At 52.1% G+C, this 22,759-nt stretch overlaps 1 protein-coding gene across 2 annotated transcripts; it reads right to left on the bottom strand.

Annotated features, from left to right (window-relative positions):
- Nucleotides 1-6,010: 6,010 nt before the first annotated feature.
- CBX6 (chromobox 6) lies at nt 6,011-20,865 on the bottom strand. Of its 2 annotated transcripts, none has more exons than XM_074163739.1 (5): nt 20,740-20,865; nt 20,542-20,585; nt 20,298-20,363; nt 20,029-20,095; nt 6,011-11,927 (listed from the first exon to the last, which is right to left on the bottom strand). In XM_074163739.1, the coding sequence occupies exons 1-5, from the start codon at nt 20,806-20,808 to the stop codon at nt 10,953-10,955; spliced, it is 1,221 nt and encodes a 406-aa protein (XP_074019840.1). In that variant the 5' UTR covers nt 20,809-20,865; the 3' UTR covers nt 6,011-10,952. The 2 variants fall into 2 exon arrangements, with proteins under 2 accessions (XP_074019840.1, XP_074019849.1); XM_074163748.1 differs by having other exon boundaries at nt 6,011-11,873; nt 20,740-20,810.
- Between the last annotated feature and the right edge of the window lie 1,894 nt (nt 20,866-22,759).

A 22,759-nucleotide genomic window follows, 5' to 3' on the forward strand; every position in this document is an offset into this window, starting at 1 on the left:
CAGTAATGGCAGGAAATCCTTCCTAGCCGGCAGGGAAGCGGCAGCATGTGTGTTTAACACAGCTCCAGCGCTGGATATGAAACACTGGGAAAGATAACATCTTCCCGCCCCCCCCAGGCAGGTTTGAGTAGATAGCAAGGGAGCCAGAGCTCTGAAGGCTCCTCAAATTTGGCTTCGTGCAAGCAGGGAGCAGGACGCTGCCAGCAGGGCATGGTCACCCTCTCTCCCCACAGAGTGCATTGCACCCCAGCCCCCCCAAAATCCTCACCCTGGAGCCAGCAAAAGGCCTGCCTGGCTCTCAGCACTGGGAGGCTGCAGAGAGGAGGGGAGGAAGTCGGATGGGGCGGTTTAAGGAAGAGGGAGAGATGAAGGGAACCGTGAGGAGGAAAAGTGGAGATGGGCATGGAGAGGGGTGAGAAGGTGGATGTAGAGAGAGCCCAGCGACGGGCACCTGGCCCCAGCAGTGATGCTGGTGAGCACTCTGGGCAGATGAGAGCTCGGAGTCCTGGGACAAGTGGGTGCTGGTGCAGGATACAAAGGAAATGGAAACCTGTGCCCTGTGGCGCAAACGGAGGCCACCGGCCTCCAACTGCCCCTTCCTAGTGGTGGCAGGGGATTGTATCCCCCCTGTGTCACCCCCTGCTACAGTCACCCCCTGCCTGCAGTGTGCCCACCCCTGACCGCAGCCAGGCAGGAGCTGATTCAAAATTAACCCATGTGGGTGCTGGACCAGCCCAGCCCACCCCACCCCACGGCGTGCACATCAGGGTGGGAAGGGTGTCCTTCACCTGCACGCCCTGCAAAAAAGATGCCATATGCCTTTACGAGGCTTTTTGGGTCTCAGGCTGGGTGACGTGATGCTGTACTGGGGGCTTTGCACTGGCCCGGCTATCCAGATTTCATTGCCAAAGGCTGCAGGATCACGATGGCAAGGTTGATCCCCCCCCACTGACACCACCGTGGCAGTGAGTGGGGTGGGTGAGCCCCCCCACACCAGCCCCAACCCACTCGCTCATGTCAGGAGGTAGAAGAATCGGGTGCTGCAGCAGGGCAGGGCTCACCACCCCTGGGGTCCCGACCTCTCCCTCCCCCTCAGCAGGGACCACAACTTCTTCCTGGAGACAAAGAGGCGACAAAAATAGATTTTCGCAGGGGGTGATGACTCAGACTGGTGAGGAGCCAGAGCAGCCTCCCTGTCCCGTGAATGACGATTCAAAGATGCTCGGTGGGCAGCCGGCTCTGCGAGGACACGATGATGCCAAAACCCTGTCCTCCTGCAGGTGACGGGGTGGGGGAAGGTGATGGGGGGGCTTTGGGGATTGGCAGCAGAAGCTGGTTTTAACAATAGCTCACAGATTCAGCCCAGAGGGACTGGGAGCAAGCGATTAAGGGATTTTCTTCTATCTAATTAATGCCCGAAGGGTGTCTCAGGCTGGCAGCTGTCCCCAAAGGGTGGCTGCGGGCAGGGCAAGGTGTGCCAAGGGGCCACCCTGCCATGGCCCCCGGGCAAGGGAGACATTTGCGATGGGCTACTGGGATGAGGGGAAGGAGATCTCCTCCTCTGAGCCAGGCAGATTTGCTGCCCCCCATCCAACCCTCCCTGCGGGAACAAGGCAGACCCTCACTGGCCAGGGGAAAGGTCCATTCGTGATGCTCAGGCCAGGAGGATGGTGGGGGCAAGGAAAGGGGAGAACCCTTTCTTAGGGGACATTTCTGCCCCCCAGGGCTATCACCCAGCTCAGGGGCACACCCAGGCTCCTCCACAGCAGCCACCCCATGGACCCAGCTCCACCTTCTCCTTAGACCAGGGTCCTTCAGTCCGTCTCACTTGGGGATCTCCATGTAGCATGGAAATCCTGGCTTCTTTCATTTCCAGGTCTCGCATCCCCACAGATGTTGCTTGCGTCACCTTGCCTGGTTAGAGGGTCTGCCTGTGCCAGCACACTCACACAGGATCTTGTTGGACGTGTCTGGTCAAGGCTGGCATCTACCTCTTCAACCTTCCTCCAGCTCCAGAAAGTGTGGGTCAGAGGTGGCTTCATTTGCCATACTCAGACCTACTTGCCTCTGAGGGAAACGAGGGTGAGGGAGAGAGCACTGTCCCCACAGGCGCTCTGGCACGCAGCAGTGGCAAGGTGAGCCTGATGGCACGACACAAATAGCACACCTTGGCCATGCTCAGCTTGGGTGGGCAGCGTTCCCTGCTGCCGGCCAGCCAAGACACGTCACTGCTGGAGAGGGCTCTCCCGTGACTTTCCTGGCCTCAGAGGCTGGAGAGGCATCTCAAGGCACCTGCAGTCTCGGCTAATGCAGCAGCGACTCCCCCAGGAACCCCCAGCTTAGCCCAACCTTTCCTCCTCCAGGAAAGACCAAGGTCACCACACCGAAGGGCAGCGCTGAGGTGACACCCCACAGCTGTGTCCAGCCACTACCCTTTCCCAGCACCAAACCCTGACTTACCACTCTTCTCCCCTGCCCACCTGAAGAGCTGGTGCCCAAAACCCATCCACTTTCCGCACCTGACGTTTTCCTGTAACCTTTTTATATCTTTCTGCGGGCTAGAGACTAATGCAGTGAATCGGGGGCTTTGATTACACCCATTAAGAGTTATTTTTCACCATATTTCTTAGATTAGCATGTCATAAAGTGCACTTAGGCACATGTTTCAGAGTTGGGAAAGGCCTAAAGCAATTTTCAGCCACCAGGTGCGAGGTTGTGCTTGAATCTAATTTCATTTTTAAATGAAAAGGATGTGGGAAACCCAGGGGAGATTCATCAGAGCACTTTGGAGGAATACGTTCAGGTTCTACTTGCTACAGTTTGGTCTTCCCAAAGTGCCCCTCCTTCCCTCAGCGTTACAGGAGAAGCCTCCCTTGTCCATTGTTGGAGCTTCTACGCGCCCAAAAAGGTCTGAAGACCCAAACCAAAACCAGCCCAGGGTGGATGAGAAGGTACGAAGCGAGGTTGTATTTGACTACAGACCTGATCCCCACTACCAGCTCCTCAGGTTACACCCAGAGCAGGTCACAGTCCACCCAAGGAAGAGAAGACAACGGTTTTGGAATGTAACAATTTATTGGGGTTAATTTTTTTTTTTTAAATTTTTAACTCCCCATTTCTGGCATCGATACAATATTCAAGAGCAGCAGAAAGAACAAAATGTACAAGAATACAAGAGTAATTAGCACAACCCCCACCCCCAAAACCTGGAGCAAACCATTTTCTTGTGGGAAGCGCCAGGGGAAGGGGTGATTCAATCGCCCCTCCAGTGGCTACACCTCCCACCCATCCGCTCTAGACAGAGTTTAGCCAGCTGGGAACTGGATTTAAAAAAAAAAAAAAAACAAAAAACAAACAAAAAAAACCTCAAACAAAACAAAACTGAACAAACACTATATTTAAAATGAAAATTGCAAGACAAAAAAAATATATAGATATACAATTCATCCGTGCACAATCCTTAAATGCATTTTTTTTTCAAAATAAAAAAATTACAAGATACATATTTAGGTTTATTTTAAATTAAAAAAAAAAATAATTACCACCTTCACTCTGTATGCCAAGTGAGGGGAAACAGAGAGACAGATGGGTTGCACCAGAACCACCAGCACTCTAGGAGTTAGGTCTGACCTTCTCTAAGAGAAAGGATAAGGCTCTGGTGCTGCCAAAACTCAAGCGCAGGCAGAATCTAAAGCACCCAAGTACCACAGAGCTCAGTGGGGCAACTCGCCCGCCCAAAGGTCAGTATTTGCAGGAAATCTGCAGGATTTGAGCCTAAGCTTGGCACTGGGGAAGGTGAAAGGAAGGAACAGATGAGGCAGGCCCCTGTCCTCCACCACCACTGGACAACTTTCTATCCAAAAAGAAAACAAACGGGGAAAAAAAAAAAAAAAAAATTATCCCAAAAGAGAGAGTCCTCTATTCTTAAGGAGTGTACAAGGCTTAATGGCAGGGGAGAGCAGAAGAGGAGGGGAGGAGAGCACACCAAGCTGATCAGCTTGGGGAAGGCGCGGGCACAACAACTTTTTTCTAAAAAAAAAAAAAAAAAAAAAAAGCCATCACAATGAATTATTATTTTGTTTTTTGTTCCGTTTGAGAACTTGACCTAAGACTAAGTCCCCCTTTGCAGCCAGGGGGGCTGGAAGCAGCAGGCTCCCTCCAGGAGAGCTGAAGAGCAACGTACCTGCTGCTCTGCCCAGGAGGGAACCCTCGGCACCCCCAGAGAGTGGGGCACAGCAGCCAGGGGAGGCTACTCAGGAGCACGTAAGCACCATTAGCCCTATGAGGCCCTGAAGCCCCATGAAGTGCTTTGATGCACCCAGCCATGCTCCTGTGGTTTAGTGCAAGCTCTAAGTGCTCAGCTGAAGGAGGAACAAAGTCAAGAATCGGGGCCCTGCAACGGGAATTAACACTTCAGCTGCTTGTCCTGACCATGCCCCTTCCCTCCCACCAGATACATCTTCTGAGCCGCCACTGAAGCTGGCATTACCACAACTTCATCCAGCTGCTCTTCTGTCACCTTACTGCCCACCTCCCTGCTCCCCTCACCCCAGGAGTGCAGAGGGCAGCCCCACTCCTCCACCCTCTGTGCTCACCTGAAGTGGAGGGACTCTCACCCCAAGGACTGTGCTTTCAGACAGTCCTGGAGCCATTTTGTTTCCCACCACACAGAAGCTGGAAGGGAGAGAAGAGCTGGCAGAGGCAGCCCACCGTCACGGGAAGGGCAAACTGGCTACAGCTCCCTTTACTCCTGAAAGGAGAAATTTAAAGAGAGAAAGAAGAACTCGGGGGCCCTGTGACTTCCTGACAAGGGAGGGAGATGGGACACAGGGCACCTCAGATGCACCATGCAGAACACAGGCGAAGCTGCTGGTGCCAAAGCTGTTGGCCCTTCACAGACAAGGGTGCAAACCCCACTGGCCACGTCAGTCTGACACAAGGCAACATGGAAAGGGCAGAGAAGTAGTGGACGGAAGGGAAAAGGTGAGGACGGAGATAGACTCCAACATCTCCTCCCATCTACACTCCCAAAAAGAAACCATACACATTGTGCTCTGGGGAGGGACCTAAAAAACAGAAGAAAAAAAAAAAAAAATAAAGCCACTTATTTGCTCAACCCCGAAGCTTGGATGAAATGAAGATACTTGCTGGAGTTACCTAGGGAAGGAAGCACGGACAGGGAGAAGGGGATTTCTGAAGCAACACTCGGCACTCCTCCGGCTCTGTGCAAATGCCGCGGGAGTCGGGCTGCCAGCACCCTCAGCAGGATGGTCCCCTTCACCCACCACCCCCTTCGCAGGAGGGAGACCGAGGCACAGGGCAGTGACACAGCTGGCAAGAAAGGCCACGGCAAACCAAGAAGGAACAGAACCCCAGGAGGCACCAAATCCCCGGCCCCAAAATCAACCCTCTACAGCACACTGCCTTCAGAGCAGAGATGGGTAAGGCTGCGTGCGAGGTGGTGGGCGAGACAGGGGGGAACGAGGGGAGAGGGTTTCTTTTATATTTATATATTTATATATAAAAAAGTAAATAAGATCCCAGCTCTTGCACGATTATTGGGTAATTGAAAAATGCAGCAAAAGCAAGCAACATTGGAGTAAAAGGATGCGCCAGGCAAGGAGGAAAAGGTCTTGTTTTGGAAGGTGGGGAAGGAGGCGAAGGGAAAAACAAGCACTTAGCCAGACACGCACTCCAGGTTTGTTACACCTCCCTGGGAAGAAGGACTTGCTCCTGAGCAGCCCCACTAATGCCATAACCTGGGGTGGACAGAAGAATGGAGGACTCAGGCCACCATCCTTGAACATGGCAACCTCTTTCTGCCAGGAGGTCCCCAGGAAGGTGATCATCTCCAAACACTGGGAGCTGCTAAAACCTCCTCTACAAAGAGGGGCTGGGAAAGGGAGTGAAATCCCTAGGAAGACTCAGCTCAGAGACAGCTCCTACCTGGTAAAAAGCAGGATTGTGGTTGGTTTGTTTGTTTTTTGTTTTTGTTTTTTTTTTTCATAAAATCTCCCTGGAACTTCGATAAGGGGAGACGCAGAGAAATGCTCCCTTTCTCGTTTGAAAACAGAAATTAAGCAGTGGCTCACCACAGCTCAGCCTGCTCGCCACACTGTTTCTGTTTTCCATCCCAAAAGGAGCTTGCATCTCATTTAGCTTCACGCCTCCCCAGTCCCGCTCTGCTCAGCGAGGAGAAGAGAGCACGAGACAGGAGGCTGCCGCTCCAAGCTGAAGGCCGTGGGAAGCACTGACAGAGTTCGGTGGGCAGAGAGGAAAAGAAGTTCCCAGGAGCAGCCCAGGCTATGGGAGGCATCGAGACATCCATCACCTGCCGCTGCAAAGCCAAGGGCACCAGAGAAGTCCAGACAAGAAAAGCTGTCCTAGCGTCCCCTGCCTGCCACCTTCTGTTCAGACACCAACATCTGGTGGCTTCCCCTCTTCCCTGCAGTCACTCCCACGCACCAGATGAACGCCCAAGCAGAGACATCTTGGATGGGGAAACCAGCACGCAAAAGCTGCCTCCTCACTTTGAAGAAACGTTCGGGCAACTCTTCCTCACCACCCCGCAGGAAGCCGCAGCAGAAGGCGGCAGCCCTACTCCAGCAGAGTCCCATCAGGGTGTTCCTCTCCTCACCCCAAAACCTCCAGCATTTGCTGGCCTCAAGAAGAGGGTACGCCTCACTCGGCAACACCTTCAGAGCACACAAGGCAGCTCTCTCATCTGTCTCTGAAGATCCGGCCACTGTCGGGAGATGGGACGCCAGACTACATACAGATGGGACTCGGTTCTCTGTCCTGATGTGGTGAATCCTATATGGAAAAATGCCACTCCCCACCTGACGCTGGAAGAAGCTAAGAGACCCTAAGGAGGGGAGGTGTATCTGCTTCCTGGGATATAAGCCCACCGTGTTTAACCCTGCTTGGATATGGGGGGAGGGAAAAGAGAAGAGACAGTGACTTGGCAGGAAAGGTACATGCCAACCCCAAATCTTAGCAGCTTGCTGTGCATGCAAAGAAAGTCAACTGTTTCCATGTTGGTGGCCTGATCCACGCTCTGGCAGAACGTGACTGGCCATTTCTGAGGGCCGCTCAGCCGGAAAACCACTTGGAGACTCCACCTTAGCTCACAGGAGAGGTATGGGAGGGAGAGGAACTCACTCCAACACTTGGGAGGCAAGGACGGGAAGGGTTTGTAGACAGGGTTCCTCCAACATGCAACTTGCCTTTTCAGCTCAGAGATCGCTGCTTAGTCCCAGAATGCCTTTCCCTCCAGTTCAAGCAAGCCAAACACCATCCCAGACACACATGCTTCGATACTACAAAATACTCTTTTCTCTAAGGACCATCTAATACCACTACAGTTTGTGCAATCACTGCATTTATTATTCATTTTTAAACTCTCTCTCTCTCGCTCTCTCCCTGTAGAAATTTTTTTTAAACTTTTCTTTTTTTTATGCAAAACTAATCATTTCACTTTTTCCACTCCATCATAAAATCTCCTCTAAAAACACGACGACAAGAGAACAAACATGGCACAGACACAGAGAATATTTCCCTGTTGTTTTTCTTTTTTCTAGGAGTTACGGGGAAGGGAAGGGGATACTTTCAAATAAACTCCTCCCTCAATCCCATGCCCTTTTTAAAGGGCATAGATGGATCTTCTTTCCCATCTCCATTAAGGAGCAAGGGCAAAAATTCAGAAGGAGGAGCGTAACCCACGTGAATACGAAGGTAGGTTAGTCAGCCTCAAGTGGCCCGTCCACCTGAGGGAACTTGAGGCTGCTGCTGCGTTCAAGTTAGCAAACCTCTAACTCGAAACAGCATGGGATCCTCATTTCGGATCCAGAGGTTCAGGGTTTGGTTCCCACCTGGTGACCCACCCAGGGAGAGATTTGTCACACACAAGCAGTCGAGCTGTGTCTGCAAGCCGGATCATACTCCTTTCTTCCTCCACAAAGAGGATCTACTGCACGAGTTCCTCTGCGGCAACAAGTCCCCTCATCTCCTCACCACAGGAAGAAGGTCCTCACGGAGTACCCTTACAATGACCCACTGTTTTGCTCTTCACAGACAGTCCCCCTTGCTTGTCACTCTGGAGAAAGGCAAAACCCCTTCAAATAAACAATTCCTGTCCCCTGCCCCCAAAGAACACCATACAAGAGACACTGGGGAAAAGAATTCTGCCAAGCCAACACATCTTGGCCAAAGCACATCAAGAGTTTCCTATTAAAGTTCCCTTTTATCTCCCACTTAAACGCTTCAATTTTTTTTTTCAGAACCTCAATACCACGAAACAAAACACGTCACCACATACACACCAAACAGTAACTTAACAACCTAAAGTGACTGGCCAGTTTGCATCCACCCCACAAAGAAGCTCCTCTTATCTTGCAGCCGCAGAATAGTTCTTGTTGAGAAGGGGAGGGAGGGGAAGAGAAGAATCTCCTCGCTATTTCCCTAAGAAAGAGCTTTTCCCTATGCCTACAAACTGCTCATCTTTGAAGCTCCAGTCAAATGGATAGGCTATGCTAAAATAAGGGATCCCCGGGTGTGCCAGGCACAGGAAAGATGAAAAAAAAAAAAAAAAAGACACAAAAAATACAGGCAGGTATTAATACAGACGCGCACACAAGTCCAACAAGTTATAGGAAGCCTTAGTTTGGTGAATGGATCGGGGAAGTCTCTTTCTCCCTGCCCCTAGCTTCAGCTGTGAGTGCAGCCGCATCCCAAAAGAGTCCACTAAGCTCTTTAACCAAGGAAAGAAAAAGAAAGAGGTGTGCAAAGGGTGGTGCTAACAGCACCTGGAATCCCCCTCAGACTGTCTGCCCAGACACCCAACCGCAACTGGTGTGAATTCACTGTGCCCCAAGGCTTTTGAATGCCACCCGCTGGGAGGCAAGGCTTGTGGGGAGGGCAGCAATATTTTATTACACCAACCCAGGCGCTGGAGGCGGGGAAGAGACAAGCTCTGGGCACAGAAGCCCTAATTAAGGTCAGAAGCTGGTCTACCGCCCCAATGGCACCCCTTGGGCAGACAAATATTACCTCTCTCCCACAAACTGCCTCCCTTCTACCCTCAGACCACTGCAACCACAAAATCACTACTCCACATGAGAGCACTCCTCGGAGCTGGCAGCTCCTGAGCATCCTCATGCAGAAGCACCAGAGGGGCCAATTCCACTCACGTTCACCCGCCCAGGGCAGGTTTCTAAGTAGGTGAGCCCTGGCGCAGGGAATTTTTTCCACCCTTTTTCACCTCTGCAGCATGTTATGTAGAAGTGACACCCCTCTGCCCCATCCCAAATACCAGGGACAGGGCTGAGAGGGTGAGGCCCTCCCACAGTTTGATCAGCACCTCTTTTCCTTGCCCCTACAGGCTGAGTCCTGTGCAAGTACGGGGAGAAGGAAGAGCAAAGGAACGGAATCTCCCTGTGAAGCTTAGGACCCCCACAGAAATGGAGCACGCCAGAGACATCAAGCAAAGGAGAGAGCTTACTGTGGATGCGAACAAGGGTGGTCAGGGAAAGAAGGAGCTGTGAGTAAAGAACAGCAAGCTGTGGTCTTGCTTGCTCCTACTTGCTAGGGGCAAAGAGAAGGAATTTCTAGATTAGCTCACAGGAGCTCTGGGGGAAGAGATCGAGCGCACATGCATACGATGTGAGAGAGACCGTTACTTCTTATTAGCACCTTCGGTTGACAGTTGTAAGGGCTGTTTCAGATGCTGAAAAGACAGAGGGGAACCCTCTTCCAGGCCATCCACCATGGCAAAAGGAGAGCAGGAAAGGCGAAAGGAAGTAGGAAGAGCAAACAACCCGCCTTAGCATCCATCCCTTCCTCCTTCTGAGGGAGGGGGGGAAAGCAAAAAGGGTTGGGAGAAGCTTACGTGCCAGGTGGGAGATCAGTCTCATCAGGCTGAGGCAGCATCATGCTGTTGGCGTATCTTCCCCCAAACTGAAGGATGGATGCATGGCCCACTCCCACTTCCACCACAGAAAGGCCAGGGAAGGGCATTTCATGCCCTCTCCCCCCAGGCAAGTGCAAGTGATGAACACCAGGAGGAAGGTCTGGGCCAGAAGCAGACTCCCCTTTTCTTCCCTTCTGCCTGCAAAGCTGAGCAAGGTGGAAGATGCAGGAGAAGAGGAGGGACCAGGCCACCTGAAAGCACCCATACAACTGCCAAGGTAGCACCAATAGCCAAAGGAAAGGGGAAGCCAATATGGGGCGTATGCTGCATGGGGCACCCCCAAACCACCCCAGCTTTGTGTCAAGCACCTTCCAGGCATGACGCTTCACCTGCCCCTCTTCCCTTCGCTCTGTAGGCATCTGGATCAGCCACTGCCACGAGGACAGCACAGATACCCACAGATCCAGGCCACAGGCCAAGAACAGGAAGGATGGCAGGATCAGAGTCACGGCAAGGGGGAAACATAGGAATGGAAGAGACTGCATGCACGTTGTGGGAGAAGGCTTGGGGAGAGTGGGCAAGGGCTCCAATCCTTTTACATCCTCCCCTCAAGGGTCTGGAGCTCCTCTTCAGTTTTTGTCAAAGATGGAAGGGGAAGGAAGAGGAAGAGCACCTTCCCCATCACCCCCACAGGCACACAGACACACGCTCACCCATTCCCTCATCCCCAAAGGCTCCACGGCCCGTTGGACAACACCACATTCAAGGACAAACAACCACTCCCCAAGCCCCACCACGACTCTCCCTGCCTCTCCTCCCAGTGGCAGCGACACCCAGGAACAGTAGGTGCCCCCACTCCCCCCCACTGACACGCTCCAGCCTCCAGGCAAGAGGGAGTGGGCAGGAGGAAAGGAGAAGGAAGGGTGGCAGTGAGGAGAGAGGGACAGCCAAGGGGAGAAGGAGAGAACTAAGGACAGCCATTCACACCACGACTTCTCGCAGGTAGAGCACCCCCCATGCCCCTGGAGCGGGGGGACCTGGCTGCTCACTTGCTGCCGCCTCCACCACCACCGCCCGCTGCCACCTTCTCAAAATCTTCCGCATTGCAGAACTCCTTGATGGTGACGGTGAGGAGGTTGCTGGTGACATCTGTGACCACCACATTAGAGCAAGGGGACATCTCGGGACGCCAGTCGCCAGCTTCCTGCTCTGGGTCAGAAGAAGAGAGGGACAAGGAGGGCGTCTGCCCCCCGCTGCACCCTCCTGGGGGAGAACGCTTGCTGGTGGCAGCCGACTCAGGTGGGATTGAGAGGTCGAGGACCTCTGACTCGCGCCAGTCGGGGATGGCTGGGCTGAGGGTCTCAGGAAGCAGCTTCGGAGGGGAATCATCTGGGTCAGACGAGGAGTGGGGGGCTGGCGACGGGCAGCCAGAGGAGCTGGAGCTGGGGGCATCATAAGGTGTGGAGCCCATAATGAGCCCACAGGAGGCTGCCTGGGAGCCTTCGGCCTCCCCTTTGCCCTCCAGAGAGGGGGCAGGCGCAGTGGACGGCTTATTGTAGAGCGAAAAGGAGCCGAACTTCATGTGACGGATCTGGGTGCGGAGGACGCTCTCGCTGAACTTCTTGCTCTTTCCAATGACGCGGTTTCGGGATGGGATCTTGGGCCGAGCCAGGCCCCCTGACCCATTGGCTGGCTTCCCACCTTTGTCAATGACTTTGAGGTTGAGGATGATGCGGCTGCGCTTGGGCTCACGGGGTTTCACCTTACGGTTGATGATGCGGACGGTCTCCGAGAAGGGCGAGACAGGAGGACGGATGCCAGCCCCACCACCCACGCTCCCGCCATTCTGGGGGTCTGGACGAGGCAGAGGGCGCCGGGACATGCGGTGGCATCGCCGGATGTCCTTCTTGAGCCGGTGCACTGCGGCACTGGAGTGGAGCTTGGGAGAGGAGGTGCTAGAACCAGGCTTGACAGAAAAGTGTACATCCCCAATGTGGAGGGCCTCCGCTTGGGCCCGAGCCTGCGGTGGTGGGGAGAGAAAAAAAAAACAGGGTCAGAGAGGCAGCCTAGGTGCAGCCAAATCTCAAATCTGGCATTGCTCACCTCAGGACAAGTGCTTACCAGCAATGCCGTGTCACATTTATACCCACATTAGTGACAAGCACACATACACACTTACGAACTACCGATAACTATGGCACAGTCCCCCTACAAGCATGGCATACTGTCTGTATCCTTTTTGGGCAGCTAATTACTCCCGAGGCACTGTTCCTGTTGACATGTGCTTCCCCCCCAGGAGGAAAACTGCCACCCTCCAATCATATTTCAGGATTACAGTTAATGGTTTCCAAGGCCCCCTCTCAGTCATCATTAGCCAACGAGCACAAACCTCCACTGTCAACCAAACAACTAAGCGCCCTCCTAGGCAGTGGGGCTGTTATTGTTGAGTTAGCATCTAAAATTATGTACTAGTCCCAAGACAGAGGACAGTATCTGGTCCTCTAGGAAATGAGAGCCAGACAAAAGCAAAAGGAAGAGTAATGCGTCTAGTTTGCCCTTCCACTCCCACAACCAGACTCATCTGCTCTGGAAAGTATGGTAGAAGGGGGTCTTGAGGAACACTTATGGAGGCGGGTGAGGGTGATCTGATGGAGCCGTCTTAGCTAAACGCAAGAAATGCAGAGATCTGAAGCTTAATTTTAACTAGAGACCACAAGTAAGTTGTTTATTCTTACTCTGCTGGGGGAGCAAGGTCCAGTGTTTAAAGCCAGAGACCTGGCCAGCTGGAACTCAAGTCACGTTTAACTGCATCTCCAAAGAAGATTGCGGTGTCTTTTTCAACACACTTGTTTGAAACTTACTAATGAAACAGAACAGGAACAGCACAGTTCAACTGCCTGGTGCTAGCCCTCTCTAAGAGCCAGGGCAGGTGAATAAGACTTTTAAGCTCTTCTGGCGCTCGGAGATAGTGCCAAAGCCTGCCCTGGTTCATGCACCAGAGACAGGAACTTTTTCTGGTAGCTGGAAGAACAGTTTCATTGGTAAGCCGAGGCAGTATGACCTGAAGACCCTGTGGGCATGGAAACCCACAGCATATTCTTATATCACCCCTTGTCAGAGCGCAGCTGCTTGTAGAGCTCAGCCTCCCACCTGCACCCCAGTCCTTGCCCAAACAAACCCCCTTCCTTATTCCCTCTCAGAAGTGGTCACAGGCAGAGGTCACCCAGACCTGGAGGGGACAGGCGAGACCCCCCTTCCAATTGCCTATCTAGTGAGCAGCTTGCCCCATCTCGTGGTCACAACAAGAATTGCAGTGCTAGAAGACAGCTGCTTTTCCTCCCCAACTTTTCCATCCCGTTGCCCCCTAGCACACGCCAAGATCGGGATGGCTTCTTGCCAGCTAAGAGCTTAAGCACTCCAACACCATCTCCTTTGTCACCCTGCAGGCTGTGCCTCCTACCACAGAAACGCCTGGGGAAAAAAATGTGCGTGTAAAGGCAGGGACCTAACAGACCTAAGCGAGGGGCCCCGGCCAGCTCTTGCACAATAAGCTCAAAGCCCTGGCCCCACATCCCCAGAACTCTGTTGTCACCCAATGCCTGTCTTCTCCTACCGAGATCCCCATGGGAACCGCAGAAGATCCTGAATGAGCAGAGAACAGAGACACGAAGACATTTTGCTCCTCCCTGGCTAATGCTGGATCATACCCTGCAGTACTACTTGCATTTTGGCTTTAAAAGAACGCAAAGATGAGGCCTCCTTCCCCAGCTGCATGTGAAAACGCAGACTGAAGGCTCATCTGCACCTGGGACTCTATTTAGACTTTGTATTAGCCGACTGACAAAGAAACAGGGATGAGTGACACGACTGCCAAGGCAGGCACAGACACTCTCCACGTTCACCCTGGGCTGTACAGGGCTGTTTCACCTAGCTACAGGGAAGCACCCCCAGCCCAGACAAACCCCAACACATCCTGCTGGAGCAGGAAGCATCCCAGCGCCTATCTAGTTTCTCTCTGCTCAGCCTCATGCATTACTCCATGTCCCAAACTACTCAGAAAATTAATAGTTAGACAGTTCCTGTCCCAAGCATCCTACAGGCTGGAGCACAGCAGCAGCACCAGAGGAACTCCCTGCACCACACATCACCTGTCCCCATCCCAATGATCTACAACTTAAGAGACCCCGCAGACCCTGTCAGGTCACAGGCACAGACAGATGCACACCTAGGGCCGTGCTTGCTCCTTGTCTTCACAGGTCCCTCTGAAGCAGATGGCAGACACCAGGACAAGCTACAGTTTGCTTTCTGACATTACATACCAGCACAGCCTGGATTAACAGTTTTATTCTTTCTTTCTCCCTGCCGGCTGCCCCATCACAGCCAGCCCTTCCAGCATTGCTGCCCTCATGCTTTGGGCTTCTTGCCAGTTTACCACTGCTCAGAGGAGAGCAAAGTGCAACCCAGTGTCCCATTCCAAAACGCAGGACAGTGAAGCCAGGCAAAGGGTACAGACAGATGCACAGCTAAAAATCTTTGATCCACAGCTTCAGTAGATAGACATAGGCATCCTTCAGGGCCTCTCCTGCTGACAACACCACTTGTCTTCTAGATTAATTCCCCTACCCTGTAATCATGCCTTGGAGTGAGGAGTTCTGCCCCCTCTGCTTGGAGTCTAATTGCTGCCTGCCCACAGCACCGCCTTCCATCACCCACGTGAGAAAGAAGCAGGCCTCCCCCTACATCTCCCCCCAAGCCACAGTTGCCTTATACACACCAAAATTCCTCAGCAAGGCTTCCCATCAACCACGTTAAATGAAAAGCAATAATGCTGGGATGGTCACTGCCTGGTCACTTCCACAGTCCTGCTGATTTTACTTTCTCAGGCCGTGCACATTAATCAGCTCCTGTCCTGTTTTGACAGAGTGGCCTGTCTTCGTTTCGTGCTGACACAGTGGCTAGCACAGAGCCCTGGTCCATGGCTAGGACTTTTCTGCGTGTGCCAGAACTACTAGGTCTCCTTTACTTGCTATGTGTCTGTGTTTCCAGTTACTTCTGGGGCACTTCCTCAAGGCTGAAGCTGTTTCTAACTCACGTTTCAGCTCTCTGCATTTATTAAATTCCAGTTTCAATAGTCTCCAGGTAGATCGCATGCACCATCAACCCCTTTGGCCAGATTACTAAGAGACAGGGTAAACTGGGACCCAACATTCCCCTCCTGGTGCTACTGTGCTGTCCCCAGTGACCAGCTTCAACACGAGTTCCAAAGAACAATATGCAAATATTCAGCTTAGCTTGAGCTTGTTTTTCCAGGTAAGGTTTCAAGAAAAATAGTATCAGGTGCTTTATCTAAGATCAGCCCCCAGAGCCCTCTCACTTGCAAAGCTCAGTATTCCTACCACGGGATCAGGTTTATTCAGGCATCAACTATACAAAACGCAAGTCTCTTCCCTGCAGAGGACAGCGCGTTTTCTGGGCTCTCCTCCCCCTGCTTCCAACTTTACATTAAGTAACCTACTACCTCGGATTTGGAGAAGACTCAGCATTCAGTTTTATCTGTTGGAAACGCACTTCTCCCTGCTACAGATCCATTACTCGATCACACTCACGAGCTGTGTGAGCATGAGATCTTTGAAAAACAAACCCATTTAATCCTTTCGGCTGTGTCACCACAGTTTGCTACTTAACTCAAAGAAGTTTCCCAAATGGAAAATACCTCAGTGGATTTTGCTGGTTTTGCCTGCAGGATTTGCTCACCGCTAAAGAGGTACTCAGCATGTACGTGAAGTAATTCACTCTCTGCTTACAGCTCAGCCTACATCAGGATGCAGCTTCTGGAGGCTTGCTGCAGTGCTCCGTCACGAGAGCAAGGCAATTGCTAGGATTGCTTCCCTACCCCCCTTCCCTTTTAGGATATTTATCACCTTTATTTAGCTTGTACAGCTTTTCCTCATTGCCCCTGGGAACTAGTATATCTCCCCTGTTCCCTGCTATTTCTGAATAAATGTCCCTTGAGGCCCAGCAAGCATATTTGTTCATTCACTCCCTTAACGCACTGAGGCACACAGGCACGTACACGGACACGTGCTTAGAAAAGCCTCTCTTACCTGATTTGTATCAAAATCTCTGCAATTTGGAAGAAAAAAAAAAAAAAGAAAAAGACAAAAAAAGACCTTGTAAGGCAACGTATTTCTAGTTAATTATTTCAAAATCACGTTATTTCCAGTAGCGCTGCTGCACCATAGCAGCGCTACTCTCTCATAAATTACTGGTTCTGCTTTGTCTTTTATTCTCCACCTGCATTCCCACAGTCCTCGCTCCAAACAGCATTCGCAAGAGCTCTTCTTTCCCCTTTCTGGCTACCATTCTGCCTTTTTATCGCCCTCTTTCTTCTGCAGTCTTCCAAGTGACAAGGCAACAGCAAGCCAGTTCATAGCACAGTTCTCCCAAGCAACACTGCCATAAAATAAAGTTTCCCTACTGGATGGGGAACAAAATGCTACAAAGGGGAATGGTCTGTTTTCAAACCGCTCGGGGATAATTTACGAACAGGGAGGAGATCAAAAGAAACCCAACTCCAACTTTAGAGTTCAAGGAAGGGCGAAGTGACAGAACACCACGCTGCTCGGCCCCTTCTTCCCCCCCTTCTCCCACTAAGTCTCTCCCTTACTCTGTTCTCCCTTTACTTCTTCCTCTCCATTAACCTTCTCCACCTTAGTATTTACAGCCACCCTGACTAGGGGTCTTTGCTAGCCACCCACTGAGCTTGCAGATCTGGCTCTGTCTCTTAATAGCACTTGCTAGACTTTATTAGATTAGTTGGAGAGTTTTGCATTCCTCTCAGCGGAGTGCTGAGGAAAAAAAGAAAACAAAATAAAAAGAGCGAACCAAGCAGGGAAAAAAGAGGAAAATCAATATAGCTTGCACTCAGTCTCTTTCAAACCTCACACCAGCTTCCATTCTGACCTCCAGCTGAAGGGCCTGTCCTCAATGATGACTTCTGCCAGACACCTAAGTAGCAGAGTAAGAGCTGCCCATCCAAAACCAAGGGCTCCGCTTCCCATACACTCAGCACAAAGCTTGCAGCATACCAGCAGCCTCCCAAGAATTACAACCTCCCGCCAAGCTCGATCTCAGCTGTGGGAAAGTTTGCCCCTAGTATGCAAAGAGGATAAAGACCCATTTCCTGCCCAAAACTTTGCAGTTGGGAGTTTGTAGGGGTCACTTTCAACACCCGCCACTTTGACAGTGATATTACAAAGCCTGGACTATAATTTCCCTTTGCAGTCTGATCGAAAGGGCAAGTGTTAGACAGCTCTCAGCAACAGGAGCCTGGCTTACAAAGGCAGCAGGTGGCCAAAGATGCAGCTTTTCAAAGCTTTTCCAAAGGCGTGGGCCACTAACCTGCTGGAATGCTTTCTGCGAATCCCCCTGGGTGCCTATCTGCAGCTTTTGAGAAGTAATCCCAGGATAAAACTAGCCCCAACTGCAAACTAAAACACCCACACAGGCCAGGGGACTTAGCAGCGTATCAGGACACTTATTTCAATGCCTTACTGGAGACTCAGAAGCCTAAGTTTAAGCACTGATACACATGAAAAATCCTAGCAAGCCACCAAGCTGAGGGCAGACAAGTCTACCAAAGAAGTCCTAGGCCAGACTCCTGCTTAAACGTCATTGCATCCAGGCCTGATCTGTTCAGTTAACAGATCAAAAAGAATATTGTTCTAACTGCCAACTCCAAAGAATCCCTCTGGGATGCAAGAGTCAAATTTCTTCCCCTGCTTCTGAAATTCTCACTGGCAAGAGAGTCTACATCTGAAAGAACTGAAAACATCATTAGCAATGCGCGAGGCAGAACCGAATCCCACTCCTCCTGTAGCAGCACCAGCACTGCAGGGCTAGCACAGGTCAAACCCGCACCTTCAGCAGGTCAGAAGAAATGACCGAGAGATGCATACGACATAAACTATCATGTTGGTCTCGGTCATGTTTCTAGCCGCAGTTGCGTTGCAGAGGTTTGCCTGAACAGAGCTCAAACAAGTTCAGATAGGGCTAGCTGAGATAGGGTTTCTTCTTGCTGCCTGGCCTGGGGTGTTATTTTTAGGGTAGGATCCCAAGTCACAGAAAAACGGCAAGCCAGAGCACTAACAGTTTCACCAGCTCTGCTTCCCAGAGCTGTAAAGCAAGCAAGCAGCGGCAGTGCTCTGCCCTGCCAGCCTCTCCCACGATGTGGCACCAGCCATCAGGAGGGCTCATCTCGCTCCCTATCGTAATCCATCTACAAAGTACCAAGCCAGCTCCACAAACCTACAGGTTTTGCGGCAGCATTTGAGAAGCTGGCAGAAGGAAGATGTGCCACAGAAACCTGTCAGGGACGTGATTCAAAGGATGCTGTTGAATAATGCAGGTTCCAAGTTTAGGGGGCTTTTAAAGGGCAAGGGGAGAAGAGGAGTTATGAGTGGGTTTTATTTTTGAGTTTAGGGGTTGGTTTTGCTTTTTTAAATGAGTGGCAAAATTGGCAGTGGATTTTGCCGTATCACATTCAGAATCAAAAAGAAAAGAAACTGATTACACACAGTAACATTAAAGGCATAGCATAAACACTTCCCTACTGCTCTGAACAATGTCAGGTGTTACAAATACCAGTATTTTTTTTAATTCATGCAGAGAACTATTTTAAGCTGGTGGTTTCCCTTTAAGCTTTCCTCTGCATTGTTGGAAACCTAAACACAAGGGCTTCATTTAATGCACGACTGCCAGAAAGAGAAAACCCAACTAGTCTAGTTTCCCTAAATAAAGAGTAAGAGATTGTACATATCAGTTGTGTTTGTAGTTCAGTCTGCAGATACAAAATATCGTTAGCAGAAAAACAGGCAACGAGGGAAAAGGACAGTTCCATCAGGACTTTCTGAGGATTACCACAGTCCCCTGGGTTTTACTGGAAGCATCAGAATACGCCTGTTCCCGCATTTCTTCCACGTGCTTCATTATGCCCTCTTAAAGCAGAGGAGAGGTGACACCCTACCCCTTTCCGGTGCTCATACAGTTAAAGTGCTGCGCTGACTTGAGTAAAGCTCCTACCGCTGTCAGGCAAAGGAAAGTATTAACCTGTTTCACAGATGGGGAAACATGCACAAAGGCTAAATGACTTGCCCAAAGCCATAGGATGACTTGGTGATAGTGATGCCTTACCACAGGGTCCACCCCGGCTGTTCCAGGGCTTTATACCGGATCAAAACCGGGGAAGCTGTGAACTCCCTCACCTGTCTTAATCATACAAAGGTGTGTTGTGTTTCTACATTCATTTGAAGTCTGAGATCAATTAGTTGTAGAGGGAAGCGGGTAAGAGGGTAGCAAAGCAAGGAGTTCTGTCCGTAGATTAAGAAATCCACGGAACTCACATAGAAGTAACACAACTACCAGATTTCTTGATTAAAAAAAAGAAAGTAAAAAAAATTGGGGAGGCTGTGTTAGGGACTACCTTCCTCATTTGTCACTATAAGAACACCTTCTTGCAGAGATGCCGGGTCTATCAGAGAACTGGAAACTTCAGCTGTTATCCTACGCAGAGATGAAACACTCTTCCTTCCCCCCCGCCCCTCCCAAAAAAGCAAAACAAGCCTGCAGTTTACAGATCAAAACATGAACCTTTCATGAAACTCTTGTGGAGCACCTACATCCTGAAACATGATCGGAGGAGCGCAAGTGGCAGCAGGATTCCCGCCACAGCTGCCCAATTGCTCAGCATGCTGCTAAGTTGCAGGGCACTGGCTGGATGGAACAGGCTGCTGAAGGAAGAGGGAGCGGGGCTGGCTAGCTCTCCACTGCGGCAGCAGAAGGCCGTAAAGTGGGAGAGGATATTGGAAAAGAGATTGCAGCCTCACCGTGCACATCCGCACATTCCGACCGTTCTGCTGGGGCACCCGTCGCACGCACACACACTCTCCCCTCACACGCTTCTGTGTCCCTGCCCCCCACCCACTTTCCCGTTGGGTTGTCTCCGTGTTCCCACAGCCAGGCGGCAGGCACAAGTCACTTGAAAGTCCAGTCCTTCCAAGGGCACGAACTGGCGAGGTTTGAGAGACATTTAACTAGGCCTAAGTTATTTAAATAAGAGTTACCTTCAGGAGAAAAGTTTTAGGCTTAGGTCCTCTCTTCTTGGGCCCATACAGCTCACGCTCTCGTTCCCTTTAGGGAGTCAAATTTATCAAGAAGTTACAACTTTTCCCAAAGGGAGAAAAAGAAGCATACAAGTTGTTTTTGTTTTTTTTTTTCTTAAAAAAAAAAAAGGGGGGGAGGAGGAGGGAGTCTGGATGCCCTTTCCTGCTCACCCACCCAAAGCCAAACCTGCTGCAGCCCCCCCAGCCCGGGGCAGGGGATAAGCACTCACTTCTGCTCGAAGGCGGCGATGAGGCGGGAGTCCAGGATGTTCTCCTCGGGTTCCCAGGTGCTGTACCTGCCGGGGGCGCGGGCAGCAGGGGAAGGACAAGCGGAGGGGTTAGCGCCCAAACCCCCCCATAGCCCTGCACACAGCCCTCCCACCCCCCACCCCCTCCACCCCCGCAGCCCCGGGGGCGGCCCCCCTCAGGGCGGCGGGGGGTGGCGGCGGGCCCCCCCCCGCGGGATGCACTCACTTGATGGCCCAGCCTTTCCATTTCACCAGGTACTCGATGCGCCCCTGCAAACACACGAGGGAGAGAAGGGGGGGGGGTTATGTGAGGCGGGGGCCCGGTGGGCCGGCGAGCGGCGCGGCCGGGGCCCGGCAGCGAAGAGCCGGAGGGATTGGGGTTCCCACGTCCGCCCCCCCCTCCACACCCCCAGCGGCCCCTCACCTTTCGGATCCGCCGCTTGATGATGGACTCGGCAGCGAAGACGCGCTCCCCCACTGCAGACAGCTCCATCTTGCTCCTCAGCAGCGGCGGCGGCGGCGCCCACAGCCCATAATAATCCCGCCCGCCCGCGCCGCCCCGCCCCCTGGTCCCCCCCCTCCAAAACCTCCCCGCGCCCGCCCTCCTCGTGCCGCCGCCGGCTCGCGCACGCCCGCGCGCCCCCTCCCGCCGCGGCCGCGCGTGACCCTCCTCCCCCTTTCCCCTGTTGGGGGCGAGGGAGCGGTTGCTAAGGGAAGGGGGGGCGCGCGCAGGCGCCGGCCGTTAAAGGGGCCGCGCGGCGGGTGCTGTGAGGGCGGGGGCGCCGCCGACCCCCTCCTTCCGTGAGGGGGCACCAGGGTCCACAGGGGACCGAGTTCGAGGTCCGGGGCCGGTGGCGGGAGGGGAAACCCGCCTGGGGCAGACCCTCGCTATGGCGGCGGTGCTGGTGCTGCTGCGCCTCCGCCTCCTCAGCCCCTTCCCGCCCGAACGGGTCCTTTTTTTTGTAGTGGTGGTTTTTTTTGTTTTTTTTTTTTACTTAAAACAATGGCGGCAGCGGGGGCCGCGCAGCCGCCTCTCCTCCTTCTGCACACGCAGATGCGCTGTCACCCACCTCCAGCCAGCAGGGTGGCACCGGGGGTAGGTGGGGGAGCAGGCAGCCTTGAAGTACCCATCAAGGCAGAAACTAACAATAAAGGAGCTTAAATCCTCTTTTTTTTTTTTTAGTTTTTTTTTTTTCTTCCTTTTTGGCTGGCGCTTGTATGTGCCCTCATTTTTGAGCCAGTATAAGGTATTGCAAGGTAAATGGGCCAAGCATGCTACATAAGTCTTTTAAGAAAAAAAAAAAATAAAATAGAAAAACGTTAAGTCACTTAGAGGAGTTCCCTGCCCTGGGTGTTACTGCAAAATCCTGTTTAATTTGCAGTTGTGCTTTACATGCTCTTGCAGGTGCTAAGAAGACAGACAGAAAAATACTCGGTCACAAATTGTTCTCTGTGAGTCAAAATGGAAGCTCATGGCCCTGCAGCTGCCTTCGTGTGGAGCTTGTGGTCCTCCACTACCTGGAGGCCCCCCCGGCACAGCAGGGCAGCATCTTCTGCTTTATCTTCGTTTTCAGGGTGAGTAGGGGGTGCGTTTCAGAAGGAGACCCTCTGGAAAAAGGGGGAGCTGTGGTGAGGGCCGCAAGCAATGTCCGTCCTGCTTTTGCCGCTCTTTCTCAACTCACCACGACCTCACCGGGTACCTGCAGAGCACTGGCACCCCTCTGCTCCCCACTTTCCAGCCAAAGAGCACTCACAGCCCCTGGGACCTTTGCTGACCCTTTCTCCATTTGTTGTTCTTCCCTTTCCACCTCTGGCTCAGAAGTTCCACCCAGGAAGAGGATATTCTGGAAATGGCTATAATTATCAGTACCAGCTGGGATGGATTTCCCAAAATCAAGGTGGGCAGGTAGGAGAACGAGCGTTTTCCTCACTGCCTGTGGACTCTGGCAAGATCCATTATAGCATTTTGTTCTTTTTCACCTCAGCAGCTGAAATATTGCAGCCACCACCAGAAGGTCTCTGACCAGAGGCAAAAGTGATTCAAGAGAGGACGCGTTCCCCACCACCTTGTCCTCATTCGAAGGGGGGTGGATGGAGAGGTGACTGAATGCTGCCAGAGAGGAGACGGCAAACGGACAGTCACATGGACCCTGGGTTCAGGAGATGCAAACAATTCAGAGAACAAGGTGTTTCTGTGGTCAGGGACTGAACCACAGTGTACTTCACCATTGGTAATTCTGCATTTAGGTCATCTCTCTCGCTTTGAGAATAGGCTGTCAGAGGCCCTTTCTCAGATGTTTGCCATCATAGGCCAACCGAGAACAAAACCCCAGACAGATCGCTCAAGACTCTCACCTAGAATGGGACAAGTCCTTCTGGACTGCCCCGTTTCTCTAGACACCACTTTTTCTAATCTCAATTCTTTATATGCTCGAAGGTGACTT

Source organism: Numenius arquata, chromosome 2 (assembly GCF_964106895.1).
Source record: "Numenius arquata chromosome 2, bNumArq3.hap1.1, whole genome shotgun sequence".
NCBI lineage: Eukaryota > Metazoa > Chordata > Aves > Charadriiformes > Scolopacidae > Numenius > Numenius arquata.